General features: G+C 36.0%; 1 protein-coding gene across 1 annotated transcript in view; it reads right to left on the bottom strand.

Annotated features, from left to right (window-relative positions):
- The window catches only part of LOC149803930 (hepatocyte growth factor receptor-like), a 192,745-nt gene that overhangs the window by 145,492 nt on the left and 20,531 nt on the right, over positions 1-26,722 (bottom strand). Inside the window, exons 2-3 of the mRNA XM_089953741.1 lie at positions 7,857-9,001; positions 7,436-7,630 (exon numbers count right to left, since the gene is read on the bottom strand). Of these exons, the coding sequence (XP_089809867.1) occupies positions 7,436-7,630; positions 7,857-8,960 (1,299 nt within the window). The 5' untranslated portion in view covers positions 8,961-9,001. The remainder of the gene's footprint in view (positions 1-7,435; positions 7,631-7,856; positions 9,002-26,722) is intronic.

Here is a 26,722-nt window from a genome sequence, read left to right as displayed (position 1 = left end):
TCGCTTATAGATAAAGATATAGAGAATGCTAATTTGCTAAACATAAACAGGAAGGCAGGCTTGGCTAGCAAGGTGGGGGTTGGTAGCTGCCCAGCAAGAGGATATGAAATTCCAATGCGGCTTAATGATATTATTAAATGAGAGAGAGAGAGAGAGAGAGAGAGAGAGATATTTTAATATTTTCCGCAATGAAAAATCAACAAGAATATTTTCTGATTGAATAAAATACAGAACTAATTAACTGGCAAACTGCACAGACCAAGATCTGCTGGCACATTATGTTACGGTTGATCTAGGTATGTGCAGCTAACATTTGGACTCATTGGTGAAAAGATTTGGTACATAGTATAGTAAAAGTCATGTACCAAAAAATGTCTAAACTTTAAATGCCATGTATTTTGAGGATTCTGTATTTTCTACTTGTAATTAATTGTAATATCTCTAATACTTGATTTCAGCTGTAGCAATTTTATTATTTTACATGACTCTACAATATCCTACTTCTGATTCAAATATGTTATCATCTGCTATTTGACCAGGATGATAATGTCAAAGGTCGTGTGAACTAATGTGTTTTGTGGATCTAGGTATGTGAAAATTTGTTAAGGTTCTTTATGTCTCAATATTGTGTTCACACATTAGCATACCCACAACAAAACAAATCAGATTTTTTTCTTCATTTTATAGTTTTCAGTTCTATCATGCATTTCAAGACCAACAAATGAGGAATGTGGACGCAACTTAATGCACGTGCATTTATCAACTTGACTGTATTTTTCATCATCATATAAAATGGTATCATGTCAGTTACTGTTGATATATTAACAGCTCTCAATAATTTCTTCATGTAATTCATGCAGTAGCTATATTAAGAAGGCTGAAATACAGTATACTACTAATAATGATAATAATAAGAATAGGAATAAGAATAAGATTAATAAGAATAAGAATAATGATGATGATGATAAATAATAAGGATAATAATAATGATAACAATAACAATAATGATAATAATAGTAATAATGATACTAATGATAACAATAATAATGAAAAATGATTATAATAACAATAATAATAATAATAATAATACTAATAGTAATAATGATAATAATATTGATAACAAGAATAATAGTAATAATGATAATAACAATAATATGGGCTTAATACAATGTCTAATATTTTTGAGCTCTAGAGTATTAGATAACACATACAAATGTATAACAACCAGCAGCAAAACACAAAAGTAATTGCATGTATTTTAGCATTAGCCGCATTTAAACCTGTCTCTATGGATCTCGTACGTACAACCCTGATCAAGAGTGCACCAAATTTATGATCCAATTCCACCATCACTGCTGCCTGAGTGCTTAGATCCAGTATTGCCTTCATTAACTGACGTTATTAATACCTCTCTCTCATCCGGGGAATTCCCATCATTTTTCAAAACTGCCATTGTAAAGCCTCTGCTGAAGAAACCAACACTAGACCATATAGGTTTAAAGAACTACCGCATAGTTTCTAATATCCCATTCATATCAAAAATCTTAGAAAAGGTTGTTATATCCCAGCTTGTATCTCATCTAAATTCAAACAGTCTTTTTCACAATGTACAATCTGCATATCGCCCTAGCCACAGTTCTGAAACTACTCTTCTAAACGTAGTTAATGACATTCTCTCTGCGCTGGATAGCGGAAAGATTACAGTCCTCACCCTCCATCATCTATCTACAACATTTGACACAATAGACCATGATATATTACTTTACCGTCCCCAGCATGTATTTGGCATTCATGATACAGCCTTACTGTGGTTCAAGTCCTACTGGGTCAACAGGACACAAATTGTGTCTGCAAATGGAATACACTCCACTCCAGTTGATCTATGTTGTTGTGTTCCACAGGGGTCTGTTCTTAAACCTGTTCTCTTCATTATATACACTCAGCCGCTCTCAAGTGTCATAGATCATCATGCAGTATCTCACCAAGGGTACGCTGATGACACCCAAGTATACAAATCTAGCCACCCAACTGAAGTTGATGCTATCATCCAAGGTGTAGAGAGGTGCATTTCTGATGTGAAATCATGGATGACATGTTACAAGCTGCAGATAAAAGATGATAAAAATAAGGCCATTCTAATCACAACACAAAGCCTTTCTCATTCTCATCCTTTACCTCAAACAATAAATATCAGCAACTCCAACAATAAATTCACACAATCAGTACGAAACCTAGGTGTTAATCTGGACAGTACTCTCACAGTGCACCAATATGTCATGAACATATGCAAGGCTTCATATCTTGAGCTGAGACGCATTAGTTCAATTTGCAAATATCTTTCAGTTGATGCCACTAAAACACTTGTGTATTCATTAGTACTTTCAAGACTGGACTATTTTAACTTAATTCTGTCTGGTTCATCTCAATATTTGCTCCAGAAACTTTAAAAAGTTAAATACACAGCCGCTCGGATCATACTTAGAGTACCACGATCAGAGCACACCTCCCCGCTGCTCTGTACCCTACACTGGCTATCCATTCGATCCAGAATCAAACACAAAATTTGTTCTCTGTGCTAAGTTTCACTGTCGGTCTCTAGTCCAACATACCTATCCGACCTCACTCATGTGTACACACCAGCAAGATATTTACGCTCCTCTTCTGACAATCGTATACTCATTATTCCCACTTTGAAAACAAAATCATATGGACAGCGTTCTTTTGCTTACCAGGGCCCATCAACGTGGAATGAATTGCCCACTGAACTTAGACACAAAAATACAGTGATTACATTCAAGAGGTCTCTCAAAACTCACGTATTCGACTGCAACAAGTTTAAAAACCTAATAATGTTTCCTACCTTAAATATTCTCAGCATGTTTTTGAGAAAAATGTTTTTCTAACGTCATGGTGTTTGTTTTTCTAATCATACTATATGTTTTTTTTTAACTTATAGGTCCTTTCTAATGCTGTAAAGCGCTTATAGCTTCTAAAGATTAGGCGCTATGCAAAGTCCTCATTATTATTATTATTATTTACAAAGCAAAAACATGCTGACAATAATAAAGGAAGTAAAGTTTATTAAGTATTAAGTAATCAAGTCTATTCTTGTAGTCAAAATAGGTGTGTTTATTATGAGCACTTTGAATGAGAACACAGTGTCTTTGTATTTAAAATCTATGGGCAATACATTTCACGTAGCATGACCCAGTTAAACAAAAATGCGTTTTTCTTATCACTTCATTTTTGAAGGGCAGAACAATGAGAATACAAGTGTCGAAATGGGGACCCCAAGTGGCCGAGTGATCTAAAATGCTCACCGTTACGGATCACTGCCAATTCACCTATGTCTGCGTGGGTTCGTGTCTCGGGCTCGGTCGATGTGGGTATGTGAGAAAGCTTGCCAGTAGCTTCTCGTGGATCATTGGTTCTTTCTGGGGTTTTCCCCAGTTCTTCCTCCACCACTTATTCTGGCAACCATGTATAGTCTATCTTTTCCTGAAAAATGACTTTAACACGTTAACAACAATAACAACAAGTGTGGGAAGAAGGGTGTAAGTTTCTAGATGTGGATTACGCAGGGGTGAGGTCAGATATGTAGTACTGGAGTAGAGCTAGTAAATAAAATGTAGCATAGTGAACAGATTTTGTTTTCGATTGAATGTATAGCCATTGAAGGCTACAGGGCACAGGGAGGGTGTGCTCAGTTTGTTTACTTTCTTAGGATGATCCGAGCAGCCATGTTTTGTGCTTTTTCAAGTTTCTGAAGTAGACACTGAGATGAACCAGATAGAAATGAACTACAGTTCTCCATTCATTAAAATACTAAGGAAAACAAAAGTGATTTAGTGGCATTTGCTGAAAGAAAACATTGAATAGATCCTTGCGAATGTTCATTATATGTTGGTGTAATGAGAGCGTACTGTCAATAGTGACATCTGGGTATCATACTGATTGTGTGAGTTTAATGTTGTTATTGCTGATGCATATTGTTGGAGGTAAAGGATGTGAATGAGAAAGGTTTTGTGTGGTGATCAGGATATTTTCAGTGTTATCATCATTCATCTGCAGCTTGTTATATGTCATCCATGATTTCACATCGGAAATGCACCTCTCTATGCCTTAGGTAGTAGCCCAGACTTCATATGGGCAGGTAGATTTGTATATTTGAGAGTCAGCAGTTTACAAATGGCGGAACACCAGAAGTTGATTGATGATACTTGAGAGTGGATGAGTCGATAGAATGAAGAGAACAGGACCAAGAACGAGAGCCTTGTGGAATGCCAAAACATAGATCAACTGGGCTGGAATGTTTTCCATTGATGGACATAAATTGTGATATCCTGCTGACTAGAACTTGAGCCATAGTAAGGCTGTATTGTGAATACCAAATACATGCTGGAGATGCTGAAATAATATATCATAGTCTATTGCGCTGCAGACAAGTCAAGGAGAACCAGGACTCACATTAATATTTCCAATATCCATAGCAGAGAGAAGGTCATAAACTACTCTCAGAGGTTACTTTTAAGGACTGTGGTGAGGGCAGTATGCAGACTAAAATGATTGTTTGTATTCAGATGAGATACAAGCTGGCATAGAACATATAAAACCTTGACCTTGCTCTTATAACTAAAAAAAATGAAATACTTGTTTTAAAACAAAACTACCTGCCTACACTGATTTAAACATAGTGCAGTTGGAAACACATATGTCTTTTGGGCTCAATGATATGCAATAACGCCATAGAGACAGATTCAAATGCTGTTAAAAGTAAATGTGAACACTCCTGACCCCAAATAAAAACGCCCTCATTGAAAAAATTATGAATGAGTTGTTAAAACAGATCCCTTTGCAACAAAAACAAAACAATGAAGTTCCCGTCCCTTGGCTCCAAATGAGTAATGTATTTGGATTATTCTGGGTATGGTATAATAGATCTATAAAACAAAACCATTCCCTTTTCATTCTCTTTCCATCTATTAAAAATAATATGTGCACCTATTGGAAAACAATAATATTTTGTGCAATATTTGTTAAGAATTCTGAAGTATAAATCCTTGAGAAAAATATCACGTCTTGAATACCTTCAGATATATTTTAGTATAAATTTGAGCAGAAAAAAGCAATTATTGGAGCTTACAGTTAAAAATATTCTAATACGAGTTTCTGTCTACATTAATTTCATATTCTTCACATCCACCTCTCTTCTAACTACTCCCAGTATAATACATTGCACCATTTGTCCTTTCTTTACTTTAACTATGGATCTAACTGTGATGTAATATCGGTATAATAATATAAAGTACATGTGGCCTGATTTGATTTCATACATTTTCAAACTGACATTATGATTAAAAAATTACCACAAACTAATGTCAGAAACGGCATTGTTTATAGCAAATTCTGCAGCGACAGTTGCAACACTTGATATGCAGTCTTGAGAAAAGGTTACTACTGCTAAAATCGGCGCCAGCACCTACATTCATAATAAATAAAGTAAATTTGATGTCAATTTTATACAGAAAGAAAACTACCTTGGGCTTTATTAATTTCAATCATTGTGATACATTTCTGCACTTGATCCAGAACTCTAAATTTTGTATTTGTGATTGCATATTATACCGACCAACAGACCGCAGGCAGTATTTGAGGGAATATAAAATATTAATTTAAATATGTGAGTTGAGCGACCGACTTATTACGGGTGGAAAACGTAATTTTATTGCAATAATAAAAAAAATACAAAATATGTAATAAATGAATGTCTTCCTCTTCATCGTTTTAGAACATACTTTAAGTTTGATTTGAGACAAACCTTTAAAAAAAAAAAAAAAAAAAAAAAAACAACAACAAAGAATTCATAAGAGGTAGTGGAAGTTAGAAAGAAAACCACAAAGAGTTACTTACGATAATCAGTTCATGGATTTTAAAATCGGTTATTCATCTTTCCAATTTACTGTTTGATAGCTGCTTTCTTGTGACTCTAGCCCAAAACCATGACCATAAGATGTATGTGCTGTCACATACAACAATGTGTTCCCTTATACAAATTAAAAGCGCTCCGGTGGCCTAGTGGTTAGAGCGTCCGCCTCGGATGCGGGAGGTCGTGGGTTCGATCCCCGGCCGAGTCATACCAAAGACTTACAAAAATGGTACTAACAGCTGCCTCGCTTGGCGCTCAGCATTAAGAAGTTAGTGTTAGGACTGGTCGGCCCAGTGTCAGGATAATGTGACTGGGTGGGACATCATACTACATGTCTGCGGCATGATGCCCCAGTGCTAGACATCACTATAAACTACCACATTGCAGACATGGTAGCAATATGACTGAGAAATTGTTAAAGCTACGTTAAAAATCAAAATCACATCACATCACATCACATACAAATTAAAACGCATGAGTAGATTCGCCTTAACCTTGGCACTTGTCCTTTGACATTTTGACATACAAATCAGTAGCTTTCTTTCCTTTACCAAGATCAGTCTATCCACAAAGTTCTTTTTACGTCGATGATACAAGACGTATGCCTTGTTGCTGACAAGAAAGGACTCTTTCTCAGAGGGACAAAGTAATATATTATTTGGGAATCCTGGCTCAAAGTTTTACACCAATTTTTATGTAAATGGTAGCGGGTGAAATAATTTGCTACAAATGATGTTACAAATGATGGGAATCCTGGCTCGATTTTTTACACCATGTCACACATACACATACGCTGTGGGAGCAGCACATCTCTAGCAGTCGCTGACCATTTTTTATGTAAATGGTAGTGTGTGGAATAATTTGCCACAAATTATGTTAAAAGCAACATTTTACAAATATGTTTCGCTTATTCAGATTATTTTTACTTTGATATATTCATGTTACAAATCAACACCAACAACTAGATTTTGTATCACTTTTCAACCAAATGTTTTAATTTTTCACCCTCTAAAACAAATTCCACTCTTTCAGTTCCTTTTGTGATAATAAAAACATTAGTTTTAACTTGTTTTAAAAATGGTAAAAAGGGAAGTGTATCTATTGTTGAAAAATGATATTATCAGTTCAGAATCATTTTTTATGATCAAACAAAAAAGATAAATAGGGTACATGTTTTAAATAAGCGTGGAAAAGTAAAACGTATAATGACAAATGATTTTTAAAACTAGAGTATTGTTGGTTTCTTCCAATATATAACAAAAAAGGAAAATATTGTGAAGCTTGATAAAAAGTGTTATAATATTACAATAATTGAATGGAAAGCGCTTTATTAATGTTATTGTTGTTGAATTTTATGTTTAATCGACCAACAACTTAGAAAATACCACCCACTCCCATCTTCTGCCCATTACCAAATAATTCCACTTCTTCAGCCAGGATTAAGATACGTATTTTGTTTACAAATCTGTAAATCGGAACTTAAATAAAGGTCGAATGCATTGTGCATACCTTGATAATATGTCCCTTGACAGTCCCAACAAAGGCAATAGTATCCTGAGATTGCGTAGTGACTGCCACCGCAGATACCGTGGTATTGAAGATAATGGCTGCCTCTGTTTCTAATGGATAAATTCCATCAATGGGGGTGTTGCTATGATAAATGTTGTTATCTGTTCCACAATATTCATAATTGATAACGAAATTCTGAAATAATAAGTGATATAAGTGATATAACAATAATGAACCTAAAAGCAATAGGTTGAATGGGTCATTCTCCAAAGTTTAATCTAGGAGACGGATCCATTGGTCAATATCTGGAACGTTTTGATGAAGATAACGTCATTAACCATGTAGATTTATAACATTTGTACAATTATTTTATTTTAATATTATATCAACTGCTAAAGGTATTAGAAAAAAACTAACTTACAGTGTTCTTGCAAGGGGCTGGTGAGATAAGATGAGAAGGTCCAGTATTTCCGATTCCATTAAAACAAGCCTGTATGTTCTCTGTAAATATTCTCCGAACTGTCCTCAATGGATAAACACAAAGTGCGGAGTCATTTCCAGGAATGGATGTGTTTGTGTCTCCAATGCTGCATACGATATATAGAACATCCTCATGTTCACTAATGCTCATATTCATGGCAAGGCTTGATCCTGCTTTAGCAATATAAGCTGCCTGGACCAGATTGTAGATGGCGCCATTGTGCATGCATTTAAGCTGCACTTCTGCATATGACTCGTAATGTCTGTCTGCCTCACAGACACGTATCAGCTTGGAAATGTATGACTGTGTCGATGACTTCCCTTTCTGAACAGCAACAAAGTAACTAAACCTCTCAGAACTAAAGCCATATATGTAATGTACTGAAAATGTATCCCCATGTTTCGCCAGAATGCTTTTGGATGAGCTTGTATTGTTGCCTGTGTAAACCAAATCAAATGTTTCTAACTTGCGGCTAGCTATTGCAGGGACCAAATCACAGGATTTTGACTGTCCAGCACTGGTTCTAGAGGCAGCAACATAAAGAACAGCTGACTGGGAGATAATATTTGGCGGTCCTGGTGCAATGAATGCTACTGTTGTGCTTGCAGCATTATTTGGTACAACTGGAACGCAAATATCTGGATTCTTGGACTCGATGTCACTTAGTTTGTACCTTTCACAGATCCCATAATATAGACTTGAGCATGCAATTAATTTCTTATTGCTGTAATCTATTACCAAGGCTTTATTGTAAGCATCCATTGTTTCTTTGTGTTGATCACAAGATGCAGTAATATTATGTAGCTCACAGTTTTGACTGTCATTTCTCGGCCCTGTTGTTGCATTCTTTTTCAAACTCAAGTTGAATGAAAGCTGATAAAGCTTGTTCATTGCACCTATGTAAATATTTCCTGTATTCTCGTCCATTACCATATGACTAAATGCTCCTTCGGTTGAATCAATCCCGAACTGGCTGACTATATTAAGTTTTGACCATGTTGTCATGACAATGCTTCCTATAAACAGTACCAAACTCAGCCTCATCTTGAATGTGCTGCCTGCCAATTGTTTTTGTTACCAGAATCCTTCAAAAAGAAAGATTTGGATGTGACACTGATTAATTGCGAAAATATATATTTCTTCGATAACTTTAGCGGAAAAATGAAGATAAGTATTGTTTTAAATGAAAGTGCTTATATCAAATTGTTAGGTAAACATCTAACATCTGAAACGATACAATAGATGACAAGTGAAAAGATCCTATAATAACTATTTATAACACACAATGTAAACAACATATTATCAGTTGACACGGCCATCATGGATAATAAGACATACCAAACAATGATTAAAGTTAGAACATATGTCTAACCCATATACACCGGTGACGACAGTACTATATGTAAGTATCTGAACATTTAATGTAAAACTTATTCTTCCTTGAATATCGTTTGTTCTCAGGTGTGTTATACATATAACATAAACACAGGCATCATAAGATACATGACTGTATGAAAAGGTACCATATATAGAATATTCCATATTATAGCGAGATGACCGTATAATAAAAAACATTATATATATATATATATATATATATATATATATATATATATATATATAGACTTTCACTACCACGCTCGTCGTTTAAATGGAACCATGTGATACTGCAGTAGTTTATATTAAGAGTGCATTAGAATATTACAGTGTCAAAATGGCAACACATGCTATGGAATATCGGCACATTTGTTATTAAATTGTATGGGTCGTTTTCATGATTGTAATTTGCATTGTTGTTGTTAACGTAAATTTCCGTTTCATGTCACATGCTTTAAATATGACGGGACTGACGGCTTTGATCTTTGCTCAAATTTCAAGGTGAGGAACTGAACAATGTGCATATGTAAATTTCAAGGTGAGGAACTGAACAATGTGCATATGTAAATGTATTATCAGATTCATCGTAATCATGGCAACTGACTTTTGGACAAAGTTATAAAATTTCGTTCTTAGCCCAAGAACAAGTCATCCTTAATATTTGGCTCAAGAATTTACCGTACATGAAACGTTATATTGTAAAATAAAATTTTCTTTGACCTTTTACAATGACCTTTGATGTCAACAATAAGATGCCATTTCATAAACTTAGTGGTAATACCTCTACTAAATTTGGTTAATGACAACAATTACTACGCAAAAAGCAACAATTTTCTTTCAGTCAGATTGATATTGACCTTTGAACCCTAATGTTATTATGTCAGATTGACATTGAAGATATATCGGATTGAAACCGAAGGCCTGCGAACTCTGATGTTAGTATGACAGATTAACAATGAAGTTATGCACTTTCAGTTTTTATTCTTTTACTTTTTTTTTCTTTCTGTCTACAAACATTATCTGACATGTACATATATTTTCGATTTGATTGCCTACATCATTTAAAATAGATTATTATGTTGCAGGTTTGGCTCGAGATAAGGTTGTTTAAATTTTCTAGGCCGGCTAGTCCGCGACTGCTCAAAGTATTAACATACCAGACCTACTTCCTGGACGTTCATAGGCTACCCTTATGCCGACAACGCACAGTTTTAGCGAATTCTGACTTGTCTATAGGACATAGGCTACGCCCCAACATAAATGTCAAATTATCAAAAATGGGGTGGCAAGGGTCAAAGGAAACTTGGACAGCAAAATAATATGCTTTCATAATAGTAAGTTCTAATCATTATGATTTTGATTTTCTTTTTAAAGCTTTTTAGATATTTACCTCAGTTAATTTGTCAGCAGTTACCGTTATACCTATTGACCGCAAAAAAAGAAAACTGAAAACGATTTGTTTAAAGTGATCTTATGTCGGTGTTTGTCAAGTTTAAATAAACACAAACTTTCTTGATAACAGTGTGATATCCGAAATTGAAATCAGATAGAAGATCAATGCCATTGTATCTGCAACAAGCAATATAACTTTGAAATGTGACTGGCTACAAGCTGTTATACTTATTTTTTGAACTAAATTATATTCATTCGTTCAAATCAGTCAGTGCTATGGCACTCAGTTTTGTTTTCGATTCTTTCCTGGAGTGAAGGAGGGAGACCACAATTGCCTGAGACTCAGGCAAATTCAGGATAAATCAATACCAAGTGCAAGTCTCGTTGTGACAACAATATACTCTAATTACTATGGGCAAGTAATGTACTCAGAACGTATTTGCATATTGTGTACAAACAAATACTAACTTTGCTAAACGAAATAACTTTTAACATGTTAAATTTATGCGAAACAATTTAATAAAGAGCAACAAGTCCCTTGTTGACAGCTCATGTGTCAATGTTATACAAAAAGTCAATGGATATGATGGTAAATATAGTAAATATACTATAGTATCCATGGAAGTACTGTATGTTCAGTTATAGTATGAGAACAGACGTGTTCGCTTATTTTTAAGTGATCTATGTTATAGTCTTTTCCATATGACTTTTATGTGAACAGTAGCATGATAACAGAGGTTTTCACATACTTTGTCGTCGCATAACGAGCACTTACCATGCGTGAAAGTTACCACCATGCACCCGTGCAAGAGGATACTCGTGTGGAGTAGAATGATGTGACCTCCATCAGGAACCATTAAAACCGTTATTATTATACTAATCACATCATTGAGATTGTCTGCTAATTTTGCAAGGACAAAGCAAATCCAAATACAATGTAAAAGTACATGTATATCGATTGTTCGTGGCCACTGTCCACTGTCCACGATTGTTAAATGTGCCTCTCAGATTGTATGTTGATGTGACTAATACATAGTCGGGTATGGCACGGGTGCATCATCGATATGGCGCTTATTACGTAAACGTCCATTATCCACTGACCGTTGCCAGGCCTTGTATTAAAGCCAACATGGTAAACAAGCTGATCACTTCTATTGGAATTTTATTACAGATACAACCATTGTACATTAGTGTAGTCCGAAATACAAATGTAAATACCAAGGCAGACACAAGTACATCCAAGACATATGCAAATACATACATGACGATCCACCACCTATACATTAGTTGCATCGAAGCTGGCATTAAGATTGTTATGGACACAACATTAGACATGATTAGTCAGCAGTTATCAGTGAAATCCTTGGTAAGCAAAGTGTGCTGGCACATTGATTTATATTTGCCTGCATATTTTGTACAACCTTTCTGTTATTTATTAGCAGAGCAGCACTGAATAGAAGGCTGTATTAAACATATTTATGTGCATTCAATGAAGAGGGAAAATAGTGATGTTTTTTTACTTAACCCAAAATAACTTATTCTTGTATGCCAACTATTATCTCAACGTGGAATCGTATATTTCTTGTCTTAATACGAGAGTCAACCAGATTGATAATTTAGGAAATGTTGAAGCTTGGTTTGGTTGTAAATGAGTTTGAAATTTAATCTGACGATCACATGTTGATGCCAATTACAATTACGATGGCACTTACTCATTATAATATATCGTTGGGAATTTGAAGGAATCAAATGGAGTTGCAAATTGATAATTTATAATGATGGCATACGTATCTTAAGCGTTTAAGTGTCATATTTAATAGCATAAAATCAGCCGTGTGTTTATTATTTCACAGTAAAGTGAAAACAATCTTTGTCAACCATGCGGACCTGTTCTCAATTAGCATAGCATGCGCAGGCAAAGATACACCGAACCTAAGTAGAAACAAAACACTAAGGCTATGAAGACGATACAGTTGTCAGGGAATTAATTAATTGTAGTTTCTAATCGTATTAATAAAAAATCAATAGCAAAATGTTTCAATCACACAATGCATTACTTTTATGAAAGTTTCAAACATGTGAATCAATTGATCAAACTCGCTGCATTACAACAGCCATTACAACAACCATTGTCACTGAAGCTGTCACAAAACAGCTAAGAGTTTAAGTTACATACAAGTGGCTTTGGTGTATACAATTATTTAGCAATTAATCCGATCGCATATGAGCTCGGTAAAGACATGCCTAAAGATCGTTCAAAGATGCACCCGGGAATCCTATCGAAGTTAAAGCGCATGGGCACGTATGTGTTTAAGATGATCATTGTTATTCATGTGAATTTTGATTATTGTCAAAACGTAAAACTCACTTGAGGTGTTTCTTAAATCACTTGAGGACACAACGACGTGGATCCAATAATAGCTCTACTCACCCGCAGGAAAATTATAGCTAATTGAAACATTCTAGAGTTTTTCCGCATGGTACGCATTGCTGAATCTCTCTTGATCATTTTTACAACGCGGTAAATTTAAAATTAGTGAACATTATCATATTATTGATATATATAGAGGACCCACACACAGCGAAGGCAATCTGCAGTTACGAATTTGCACACGTAAAATAAAATTACCAGATGTGCTTCACAACTTAATTGTGCATGGAGTCAAATAAGCATCTAATGCACCAATGAGCGTAATAACCATCAACATGGGTAAACGTTTATGCTGGATTAGCTTTAGTTGTTTGCTGACTCGATGCCGTTTTACAATTATAATCAAGTAACATCAGCAGTGACTTGGGAAGCATGTCAAAGTAACAACAAAGTTCGGGTGGTATTCACGGCGGTATCTTTATCTCATTAGTGGATTAATTGCATTACACAGTACAAAAACGAAACTGAAGTTGACTAAGCCTATCTCTGTTGGTGCGTGTGTATTAGAGTTTCGTTTTGATAAGATCAAACCGGTGTACGGTGACATCAAGATACTGTACACTGATACAGACTTGAAAATGCATATCACAACCGAAAACAATAGGGGCGGCGTCGCTCGTAATCTATTCTGACTACAGCTAGTATCCGAAAAAAAACATTCACTGTTTAGTTACTCCTACAAAAAAGTGGTACTAAACTCAAGTATGAATATGCTGGTAAGTCTATCGATCATTACGCGCGGCTGCTCCATAAAATGTACTTAATTGAAGTTGGCGACTTCAAAATCATCAACTACGCAAAAAGAGTTTAACGAGTGACTTTACAAAATAATTTCAAGCATTGTATGTCTATAGAATGTTTGTATCGAATTAGCACAAGCAGCATTACATTTCATCGGTCAAAGCAATATTAGGCGCTTATATATATATATATATATATATATATATATATATATATATATATATATATATATATAGCAGCACATCAGGCCCACATTAATTGATCCAAGAATATGCTTTTAAACCAGGATATTTACTCCAAGGTGTTCTTAGTAGGCTTCGCTTATGCAAAAGCGGAATCCGCGCCGACTAGCATGTGCAATCAGTGATCACAGATAACGTTTTAGACACACTTATAGTGACTTTAAAACAATAAATGCTTCCGAATCAAATTGCAGAAGGAATTACTCCAATTTCCATATATCCAAGATTGACCTACTTTGTATTAGTATTTGTCACACAACCATGATAATTCCTGTACTTGAAATATGAAAATATATACAAAAATCATATTAAATTGACGGGTATGTTTATTAAAATCTCAAAGTATTTTTCCATCGAGGTCCTGGTCAGCCACTGTCTATTTTATCCACGAATGTCTTCTTTACTCACTGGAGCATCACTATTATGTTCATTAGGATCTGACGCGTTTCTTCCTTTACACTGTTTCTTAATATGTTTAACAACCATTGCATTGACAGTTTTGACAACCGATGAAAGCCTAAACTACCCAAGCCAGTGTCATGTTTCCAAATTTAGTTCGCACGCTGATCTATGGTCGAAGCTAGAGAAACACGAAAGAAGGCTGTGGTAGACTGTGTGATCATGATGACCTTGCGGGTCAGTTGGAATTACTAGCGTTTTCTTCGCGTTGGTAACTACGCACCAGAAGTTATTAATGCTCTTAATATACCATTTATGAGTTCTGAAGTGAATTTATGCGAGATAAATAAAGCGTTGCATTACGCCAGTGCAGACACAACCCCAAGCGTTACCTCGTTGATTATGATCTCATCAAAGAAAACAGATTTTGTGTAACTTTTTTCCTTAATGTCACCTGTAAAATTCAGCATACTCGAGATCAAACTAAAATTCGGTTTCTTCCGTAAATAACTCGCTCGTGATTTCGGGCAGAGAATGGTCGAAAACGTTCCTGGATAACAGTTTAACTTCCCAATGACGCATACGAACTTGAATCGATAAATACATATATCCGACGAAGTATAACATTCATGGCCGGCACACACGGAAAAATCAGCCAACTTTCAATGCTTCTATTTTGATTTGATCTCTAATGCAGCAGGTTGTTGTTGTGCAGTAGTCGCTGACAACAGTTCATAGTTGGTCGGAATATAATGAGATTTCCCCAAGCGAATGAACTTTGGTTGCAGATCCCACTGGTACAAGTTACAATTTCCGACCAGAAATTGTCAGGATCATCAGTATGACTCAGTTAATCTGATGTTTGATGCCATCATTAGTAGTTATTAATCTTCCACGTAAGCGTAAGAGTCGCAAATAAAATATTTTTTTTAAGGATTTGCTCCGGCTCTTGCCCCTCCCTTGGGACATATTAACGATTACTCACGCATACGCTGTGTACCTTCCATGTCATACGAATCAGTTGGTACACATTCATTTCGCCCTTTTGGGACAAGCAGAGACCTGAACAATACAACTAACTATACATCATAGATCTGCCAGATATTTAAATACAGTGAAAGTAGGCTTGTGGTATCAGTACGTGTTTTGAACTCATGAAACCCGTTGACGTGATCTATTATGGAATTGGCCTTGTTGATGGTGGTTGTGGGTTGCTTACATGCGTAATAAAAGGTGCATGTGACCATTACCTTGCGCACTGTACCGATTCGTAAATAACTTGCTAAGCGTATCCCTGATAGCATAAAAAAGCAATGCTGTTGATCGTTTGAAAATGTAGGTGATTTTACATTGATTCAAAATCTTCTAAGGGGTTTACTGGCTCAAGCACCCCTATAGGCTATTACACACCACACCATAAATAATGCTTGCTCCAGTTAGTAAATCATTAACGCAGCCCCTCAAGAACGTTTAGCTCATTCAGCTATTGCAGATTTGTTAAGGAAAATTGGAATATGGTTCTCTCGTAAAGGGTGTATGTATTTTGCCTAATGTGTATCTTTCTTGGAAATGGAGAGAAATCTGAAACAAACAATTCCGATTCCGCTGCCAATACTCAGGATTTGCCAAGAACGGCATCATGACGTTGTTCAGCAGTGCGTGATATTCAGTGTATGGGAAGGAAATCGAAGCACTATTGACAACGTTCACATTTCACAACATTTATCGGCCTCGCCCTGACTCAGCCTTGATTATGCACAGACTTTTGGTCATCATAATGTTGTATAAGGACATGTCTGGTCATGCAGATCATAAACTGTATGCATTCATGCATTTAATGCATATGTAGATGAAGAAGACTGGACCATTAACACAAACCCGAATTTTAATTTTGGATATGTCAACGTCATCATCAACTTTAGGGAAACTCGTTGAGATTTTCATGGTCGATTCCACTCAGTTGAAGAGATGGTCACAAGATTATTTTCGGGGTCGAACATATGTTAACCCATTTAGACAACTATGCAATTCGGCATAATATCGGTGTCGGAGCTGGCAAAGTCGTGTTATCAACATTAGCATTGTGCATTGCCTCCCCTTATTGATTCACTGGTCATGAGAGATACTTTGTATTTGTTTTACAGTCTGGAGCCGTGTCAATGCTCTCGGCTCTTACGAACACCACAGACGTGCACAAACGAAGCAATATTCAGAGACAGTTTTCATAGCAAATACGTACATAACATGGTTTTAGCGTACAACAACACGTGTTTGGGGAGTTTCAAAATATGGATCTATGAAACAATATTGCAGTGCTGTTATATGTCATAAACTATAATTGTTTCAAGTTTCTGTGAGGTTAACCATTCCTCAGGAATCGTCATACGAAAGTTTGCTTTATGTCAGGGCCAATGAAGTCGAATGAGGATACCACAAGCTTAGGTCGTACTTTGTACGGCATTAAAACGTTGACATGGGTGTGCACATTTCTGACATGCATTTTGTATGATTTGCATGTTGTACCCTGGTTACTACCTTTTCATCGGAACACATTGGGCTGCATAAATGGTATGTGGTAATCATATGTTTGTATTTAAGTGTAAGGTGGGACCATTCCATTGCTGAAATGGTCTCGAATGAGCTTTCTGATGAAGGACACTTGTTTGTGAATCAGTGTCTTTGAGGGAAATATAAAAACTCATAACATTGCAATTAAACTAGTTACGGTTGCAAATAGTAATGTCATATCACGAGGCTAAGGTTGGGTTTAGCACAAAGCAGACTGAGAAAATAAAAGAGAAATCGGAAATGATTGCGGGTTCATCTTTAGGCTTTCTCTGACAAAGTTTAGTAGACCGATCCCTTTGTAGTAGACCCAGTCACAACTTAATCAGCGGCAAAAGGCCGAACAAAATAAACTCTCGGTGAAATTAAAATTATCCTAGTCAGGCGTGTAACAAAGGAAAAATACTTGGTCTTCTTGACCCCAATTTATTCGGTTGTTTTCTCGCAGTTGACTAGCTTTCATTTACTCGCTATGACAAAGTCGGTCAAGCATTTTCAAGCTGTCTTTATTAGGGATGGAAGTGCATTCCCCGCACAAGGGAAACTGACATGTATGTTAACACTCATATATCTGTTATATGTAGACTTGTACGAAGATGCACCACAACTTGAAGTTGCTGATTATTTATAACCCGTGGCACTAGTTGCCATCGATGTCGCAAACTTGGCTGGATGGCTCACTATGCGGCAATATGACGTTGTGGGCACTTGAATGTCGACCAACTCAGAAAAGACTTATGGATTTTACCTTGTAAGTTCTAAAGTATGATTAACAGTACACGAAATGTCTATTGTCATTTACAAACGCCCATTGAGACCCTGGCTTAGATTTGTCCAGGTTTGCTGTCAAAATGTATTTGACTGAATCAACCAGTTGATTTGTTGTTTTCGTCAACCCCAGCGAACTTTCAAACCGGAAAACTTTAAACCTTCAACATCAACATTCAAGATATAATTTTTGAACCTGTGTGCTTCTGTTGCAAAACAACCCAGGCCGAAATCAATGAAATTATGTAAATCAGAAACTATACTAAGTGGATTGCGTTTATCAAATACTATATCTACACGCTGTATCGAAAGTTAACAAGTTTGACGACCTAATAACTAGATACTTTATTATAAAACGAAGCCGAATTCAGCTGATGCAAAAGACAGTCGATGATGATAATGATCCAACGACACAGTATGCGGATATCAAAATTAGTGATATCAAGGTTCTGGCTGACAATACCAGATTGAAAAAACTTGCTAACTTTCGGATAGCATTGCATGTAAATGGGTTTCATCGCGGTGGGGACTTTAGTTACTGATAAAGCCGGATGCTGTTGACTGATCAAGTTCGCGTCCATTAGCACATGGGGTCTAGAAGCATTCAATTAAAAGAAAAACACAATTTCATGATTATATTAATAATGCAAGAACAATGATAATCCTTCAGTGTTAACAAAGTTAAAAAATAATCGAACATGAAATCACCAAGAGAATCACGGTGTTCAGGAAATACAAACATATGTTTGTGTTTGTGCTTGTATATGCTATTTGCAGAATCGCTACAACAACCTCCTTGGTCTGGGTGTAATGGAATTCATGACTACATTAACTACTATAGGCAAACCAATCGGAATTGGTGATGGAGACATATCAATAGTAACCGGTTTAACTGGGGGCGTTGGTTGAACACTCTCACCACGACTGCATTAGCGAATTATCCCTTGTGAAAGAAAAACCAGTCAGCCTCAATACAATTACCAAACTCTTCTCGATAGGTACAGATGGTACAATGGTTAGTATGGCTCAGTTCTACACCGTGGCGAAAATGCAGAATTAAGGCGACTCCTTCATTGATCGGATTCGTCGCAATAATGACTCTGATTAATGGGCTGTGAATATTCAATAAATGTTTGCATGACTGCCAGTGCGCTTATGGTATGCTCCAAATCATCACCCATATAACTACCCAACTGAGTGATACAAAATGGTACTATGATGATAAAGGTATTGTTGGTTACTGATCTAGGCTGACTTTGAGTATCCAGTCGCATGGGCGCCTTTCAAGTGTAGTCGTGTGTGTATGCTATGAAGAGGATTTAATCTGAGTAAAAGCCTTTGACCTAGATCATTAACAAAAATCTAGACTCGTATATTGTACCCAACTCTCTGTCACGTTATAAGTAAGGAACAATAGCCAGATTGCAACATGTATATGCTAGACCGTGAGGCTAATTATTCGCTTCATAAATCTTGCGCGTGACAGCTTTGCGAACAATGAGTGTCAAAGCGACGTGTACACAGCTGGCAGGTCGGCTTATGTTACGATAGTGTAATCCGACAACAAAATGACGGGTGGGAAGCCAGTTGCATATAACATGGCTATAGGAACTTGTTACTGGCGCCTTATTTACCTGTTTGCGGTAAGTTGCATGAATTGCCGGTGTTGGCCTCAAAAGAACATCAAGTGGGGGTCGTAAATATACCCTTGACAAACCGCCGAGGAGGGCGCAATGTCTGCTTATTATGTAGACAATGGGTGAATCGACATCCACTCGGGATTGAGCAAGGCGTGGCCACCATTGGACTCGCATGTTTAAAAATCTAGTGTCTTGAAACTAAACGTGAGTAATCGCTAAACCATCTTGCGGAAATTACATAAGGAAATTATAAGTTATTCCGACGTCATTCGAAATCGGAGGAAAAAATTGTTATTCTGGGAATTACAAAGGAGCTTCGGACAGGAAGCTTTTAGGGAGACAAGAAAAGGAGAAAACGGAAGTGTAGGAAGTGGAAGGGTGAAGGACGTGGTTGTTGGACTGAAGGGGTACTGGGTACCAGTCAAGAAATACTACATATGAGTAGAAACACTGGACAGGAGGAAATTCTATCACACTAAGTCAGATGATGAAATAGGCCGTTACTTGGTCGAGTAAAAGACGAGTGATAGGGTTTTGAATATTGAATTTTATATGAGGAAGGACTATCTGTTATTGAATGGCATTAAATATTTTATTTATTCGAATTTCACCTTTTGTGTATTCAGTAATTTAGCTGTCGTCATCGCTGACTGGGGGCTCGAAGCTTTGCATGTCTCTCTATCATTCAAACAAAAACGACCCACCATGGGTCTTCTGTAATAATTAATGAGAATACTGGGAGCACCCCACCCCAACCTAATGTAGTATACGAGACCTTTACACTCTCATGAAAGGTCCATTTTGCTTTTTCTTTTGTTTATGTGATCCACCTGCCTTTTACTTCTAGTAAAAATGTGATTCATTTGATATGAGCCACTGTACAACTCGGATGACATTATTTGCATTAATCATATAGAGATCTGTGCTATTTTGTATAGCCTGCCCGCCCTCCCCCCTAAAAAAAGGAATATGTACCGTATTTATCTTTATATTTGTCTGCCTATTTAAAAGTAAATATCTTTTCTCATTTGTGTCCGTACAAGCCATCTAAATATAGCGATGTGATAAACTATTATATCTCAGTAAAATACTTAGTAATGCTCAATCTATAAGTAAATCTAGGAAGACCTTTTCTTGCTGGCATACCAAGACATAATGATATTGTAGGATAATTGAATACACTTTTATTGAAACTGCAACAACTTAACTGGTGGTTTTGATGCAAGGAATTATACTTTGGTGATGTGTTCTAACGTCTGCATAGCCAGCAAGATAAGTATTGAGATACAAAATAATTTAAAAGAAAAACTAGATTAGATTTCCATGGTAAGTCTTTGTAGGTGTATCCTCTCATCTGGTAATGCAAAGTCAATTGAAGAACTGATATGGTTTGGGGGGACAATCTTTTCCATTGCATTTAAAAACAAAACGTTAGAATGAGATTGATTCTAAAATGAGTTCTAAAATCATGTATCCTATAATTTAACTCTGGTAAGGTAATGGTGGTATCCCAGAGTGTGATACTCGTGGTAATGGATCGAGCTAATGTCTCATAATGGCTGATGCCTTAATATTGGTGTCATCCCATACTACAAAACATTGTGGTAATAGTGTGAGAAATGAAGTACATATGAATATATATATGATAGTGTAAGACCCCTTGTAATGGTGGTATCAGGGCATGGTCATACTATTAATAGTGTGACAGAAATATATATGGGTACATCTATGACACTATTAGACCCCGGATAATCAAGGTATTCCCCACTATGATAATCGTGTTAATAGTGAGACAGATGAAATTCAGGTGGGTATAACTATGCTACTATTAGATTCCTGATAATCAAGGTATTCTCCAGTAGGATGATCGTGATAATAGTGTGACAGATGAAATTTAGATTGGTATAATTATGACACTATTGGACCCCCGATAGTTAAGATATTCCTCAGTAGGATATTCATGGTAATAGTGAGATGATGAAACGCAGACGGGTATAACTACCGGTATACAGTGGTGGCGATATTGCATCTTGAAATAATGACGAGTCCATCTGTTATAAAGGTTTATGCTGAATAAGGCGAGATCTGCAGCTGTAATTATTTTGAATCTGGGAATGATACTACTTTAATAATTTCAAACCCGGATTATTGGTATTTCATTTACATTTCATGTCAATATTGATATGGGAAGTTTATTAATTTTTCATCTTGTGCTATATATTGATTATAAATGTTCTATTTGTTATCTGGGTGTAGAGGGATGTATGATCAATGCATACAATGGTACAATAAGCTAAGCCATGAAATCAATAATTTAATTAATTTAAGTATAGGATGACTAATACATTTTCATTAATTTATTTATGAAATGGCGGATGTTTTTTCATAAATTTAATTATTGGATGACTTATGCATTTTGATTAATTTAGTTATACAATGACATATGCATTTTCATTAATTTAATTGTAGGGTGACTGGAGTGTTTTCATTAATTTAATTATCAGAGGACAATGCTTTTCTTTGATTTGATTATAAAATAGATCAACGCACTTTCTTTGAATTAATTATTGCACGACTGATCCATATTCATTAACTTAATAATAGGATGATTGATGCATATGCATTATTGCAATTAGAAGATGATGGTGCATATTCATCAATTTCATTACAGGACGAGTGACCCATGTTCGTTAGTTTAATTTTAGGATTACTGATGCATTATATCAATTAGGTTCAAAAGATCATCGATGCATTTAAATTAATTTATTCAGTGGATATCGGATGCATTTTCAGAAATTTATTTAGAAGATGACTGGTGCATTGTCATTAATTTATGGTGTTTTGTTATGTTTCCAGCAACTAATATTTTATTTTATGTCAATGGCCCAATCGTGGCCAAATTTTGTTATATTTAAAACCTTCATTCGGATTTTCGGGCAGCAAAACTAGAAAGTAAGAGCTGAGCTTTTCCTTTGCACCAATGTTTGCCCGTTCATTTTACTGCCAATTTATGGAGTTCCTTCGTCAACATTGTTCTCAACTGTTTCTTGATGGTAAGTACAACTTATTTATCTTCAAATGAAATATTTTTAATGTATATCGTTCAACATAGTATTTCGGATATTTGATTTGTTTTACAGCGTCATTTTCTACCTCAAAATACCGCTCCATGGCACAATATTTACGTCCGCCGCATGCGACAAATAATTGTATTTTACCTTTGAATCCAGCGCCACAATTCAGGCATAATTTTGATTCGGTACGTCTACGGTAAATACTCTATAAATGCATTACACAGTAATCACCGCGACAGTTGTTCCCGCATGGAACAGCTGATCCCAGCTTGAGCCACTTGCAAGTGTTATATGTTTGCTACTTGATTACACTAGTAGGTAAAGTCTAATAACACATAGGGTATAATATTATATAAGAGAGAAGTAATAATATTGTATAGGTAGATGGACGAAAACTACTACACTACAATAAAGTTATCAAGATCTCACAAGAATACAAAATGCCACTGGCAAAAAAAAAACGGATTTAAAAATTATTAAAAATAAAATCAGATCTCTAGAATCAACACGAGATAAGTTTATATGATTATCAACAACTGAGCCATCACCATCAATATTTGATCTTGATCGACTGAACCATAAAAGGAAACAATTACCTTTTGAACTTTAGTTACATGAAATAATCAGAATGGCAGAAAATGAGTTGTAAATGATAGCGCGGTTCATGTTTGGTCGACGTTTAAAAAATGGCGACGGCAGATTTCTTTACTCAACAATGAATCACATATTTGCTGACAAAATAATTGATCGTCAACAGAAGAACAACAGTGATTCTTTTAAGAATAAGTGTTATTGAACAACAAGGATAAGATGCTCTAACACACAGCGTATGTAATAAATTTGAACCGCTTAAACAATAAATATCCGGGTCGATTGCTATTGTCGACAAAAAGACAAAGTCATGAATACTAGTTGGTGTCGATAACCCATTAAACTGTTGCTCAGTGTGTAAGAGAACATTTCGTAAACTCCAGGATTGGAAATGGACTTACAGAATCGAGAATAATAAATTAATAATAGGGAAGATTGTTTAAACGACGGATCTAAAATAAATGACGTTTCTATATTGGAAAAAGCGTTAAAATACACATATATGGTAAAAAGCGATTACTAGCTAGATTTTATATCACTCAGGAAATTATAGTAGCGGGGACGCCAATCACGATTATAGACCATAATGCGCATGTATTGACCAAGACTTAACGAAATTTCCACGAGAAAATAAAATACAGTTTTTTATAGCAGCGATATTTGTGAAGAAGTGTACGACATCAGTAGAAATAATCCCGTGTCTATATGGTTGTTTCATACTGTTCTAGATCGATAGTTTGATTAGTTTGTGTTACAGTCTGGTGTACTTTATCAAATAGAATTGCTCCAACACACAATGAAACAAATTGCCTTAAAATATTACACCAACATAGATGAATTAATCATTAACTGTTTTACAATATCATCTGTAGTCACTCACACAGCACAACACAAATTCAGTCGCGTCCAACAGCAATGGAATTTCAAGAAGATATATTACTGTCTTGTGTCGATTTTGGCCTTAGTGGTTTATGGAACACACAATATAATCTCTTGGACATAATGTAGGTTGATAATGTTGTTGCTTATCCAGCTAGTTTTCTTAGGTGTGGAGATCGTAAACCGTATTTTGAACAATCTGGTCATCCGACGCATGAAATGACCAGAGTTGCAATAAACGGTTCACTGCCTCTTGAATATAATCTAACAGGATTTGTGGAGCTCGATACATTCGAGTTTACGTCAACTGTTCATCCGGTTATACCAATCGGGTTCGGCCTTCATTTTATTCCGCCGGATACTAGGAATAATCTCATTGACTGCTGCGTAAAAATTGGGCTCCAATAGTGTTATTACTGGTAGAAAATAAACTTGCATCGCCTAATGTAACAACAGCGATAATTTCATGCAAACCACACAACTATGTCTGCTTGCCACGCGATGACACATCACCTGACAAAGAGATCGCAGAAAACGTATTGACAAATTTACGCAGTGGTCGTCATCTAATAATAAACGTCATTGAAGAAGATTATTATTGGACAAGGCGGAAATATATTTGCTAATAAAATACATTATGACGCGTTGTGTGTTTTCCATGATGGAAAGTGTAAATCTCAGCACTGGAAAAAATATAGCAACTATTGTTAGCTACTACGACGGTGACAAGCCTCAGTTTATTCATCTTAGATCTTCGATGCTTGCGTATTCATCAATAAAACTCTTATCGATGGTCAACCGATTTTCCAACGAAGCTGTTTGAGTCGCGGCTACTTCATGCTATATTCGTCAGTCCAAAGAGAATCTTTTTCAGTCATTTATCGAAGACACAAAAAGCGGCTCATTGGGGTCATTTGATAATAAAACGTAAACAAACACGTAATTATTTGGAGTCCGCTGATGTTAAAACACTCGATATTTGTTACAAAAATGATAATTAATCAAAAATGTCATCAGCATGTCAGTGAATGATCCAATTTCGAGATATAAACAGTAATTCTTACTGGCTTTTGTGGTTCCGATAAAATAACACGTACAATACATTTGTTTAGCAACTCTAACATGATTTGTGTTAACGCCAAGTCAAAGGTGTGCCAGAGAGATGAAGCAGCCTGCTGTCAAATCGTGCACATATATGTTCAATTAGATGGCGAGATGGTAAATGGGATTCAGCACGTACGGGGCAAAAATAGATGCAGAGAATAATTATTTGGGACGAAATACATAAGGTGTTCAAAGAAACATAAAAGACGTTTATTGATTACCTAACGACAAACAATACGGTAATTATAATGCGCGGAGAACGAGAACAGACTCCGCCGTTTACAGGTGAATCAAAGCATGAATGATTAATAAATTACTTTGGCCACTACAAAGAAATATTGTATGACCATCGATCGGGCGATTAAACATTGCGACAGTTGAAATCGCTAATCAGATTACAACAAGAAAAGATTCAGTGTGAAATAATGCGTACCCTAATTCCAGAGACACGAATGTTTAATTTCTGGAACTCATGGCGACCTAAAGATATGATAGTTGTATTCAGGAATATTGTACGTGATACACCTCAAAGTAAACTATTTGAACTTCACAAAGAAACTTTTCCAGATCTACCAGACAATTGCTCAGCAATTATTCAGTTAAATCATTCAAAGGTTGCTTGATCGCGATGTAACGCGGTGTGTCCATGTCTGATTTTACCGGAGTATTTTTTGTTGCATCAGAGTTGATACTGCACCGCGAAATTCTTTGCTAGGATCAACCTATAGCAAATATGGCCATCACAGGCCACCAGGTTAATACATTCGTTCAAACGAGGCCGCGAATTCAGTTGTTCTTTTAGTTGATATAGTTTCCGGTTCTTTGTATCTACTTGTAACGTCGACGACCATGAACGCTTATTTGTATGTCCGCCGTTATATGATGTGCCAATGCTGTCATTTGGGAAAAACAAGATATCTGCCTGATGAACTAAGTTATGTGTGTTCACATCAAACCGTCCATGTTGACTCGTTTTGGAACGTAGTATCTTTTATAGACTTCAGCGTGTGAATCAAAATGACGTCCACCATATGTCGTTGTTATAGATCTTTGTTTTTATTCGCGACATCATGAGTATGGCAGTTTTGATTACTCGCATTTATCGGAAATTGTCCACGGTTTGGTTTATTTTATTCCTCAAGTCTAATATCGAGTCTGGTTTCAGGACCACAATAATTATATCCCATAAGATGTTTTTTTTCCCTCTGGCTACTTCACTCACAGCGTTCCTAGTAATTTCCCAAGTGTAGGAGCAATATCATCATCAGCGACCGTGTCGGTAACAATGCTCTCATTGCTGCTCTTAAGCTTATATTTGTTATGTCGCATCTCACTTAAGTGTAAGCGCGGTCGCGTTGTTTCAAAATGTTGTTAATCGAGTTGTATATGTGACCATTTTGCATCGTACACAATCTAAACTCATGATTATAAATAATACTGTACATTTACAATATCATCATGATTGACTTCCAGTGGCATGCACCAGTCAAGCATCATCCAGTGTTACCAAATTCCATTCCAGCCATTATAATTCCTCCGTCAGTGTTGGCTAAAACTCTAGTGATGCTCATCCCGACAATGAGTTGGCTCAAACGGAATAAAC

The sequence above is a fragment of the Sinohyriopsis cumingii genome, chromosome 3 (genome assembly GCF_028554795.1).
Source record: "Sinohyriopsis cumingii isolate HCF-2022 chromosome 3, ASM2855479v2, whole genome shotgun sequence".
In the NCBI taxonomy this organism is placed as follows: domain Eukaryota; kingdom Metazoa; phylum Mollusca; class Bivalvia; order Unionida; family Unionidae; genus Sinohyriopsis; species Sinohyriopsis cumingii.
The sequence above is the reverse complement of the archived record's forward strand: the minus strand, read 5'-3'. Positions and strand labels throughout refer to the sequence as shown.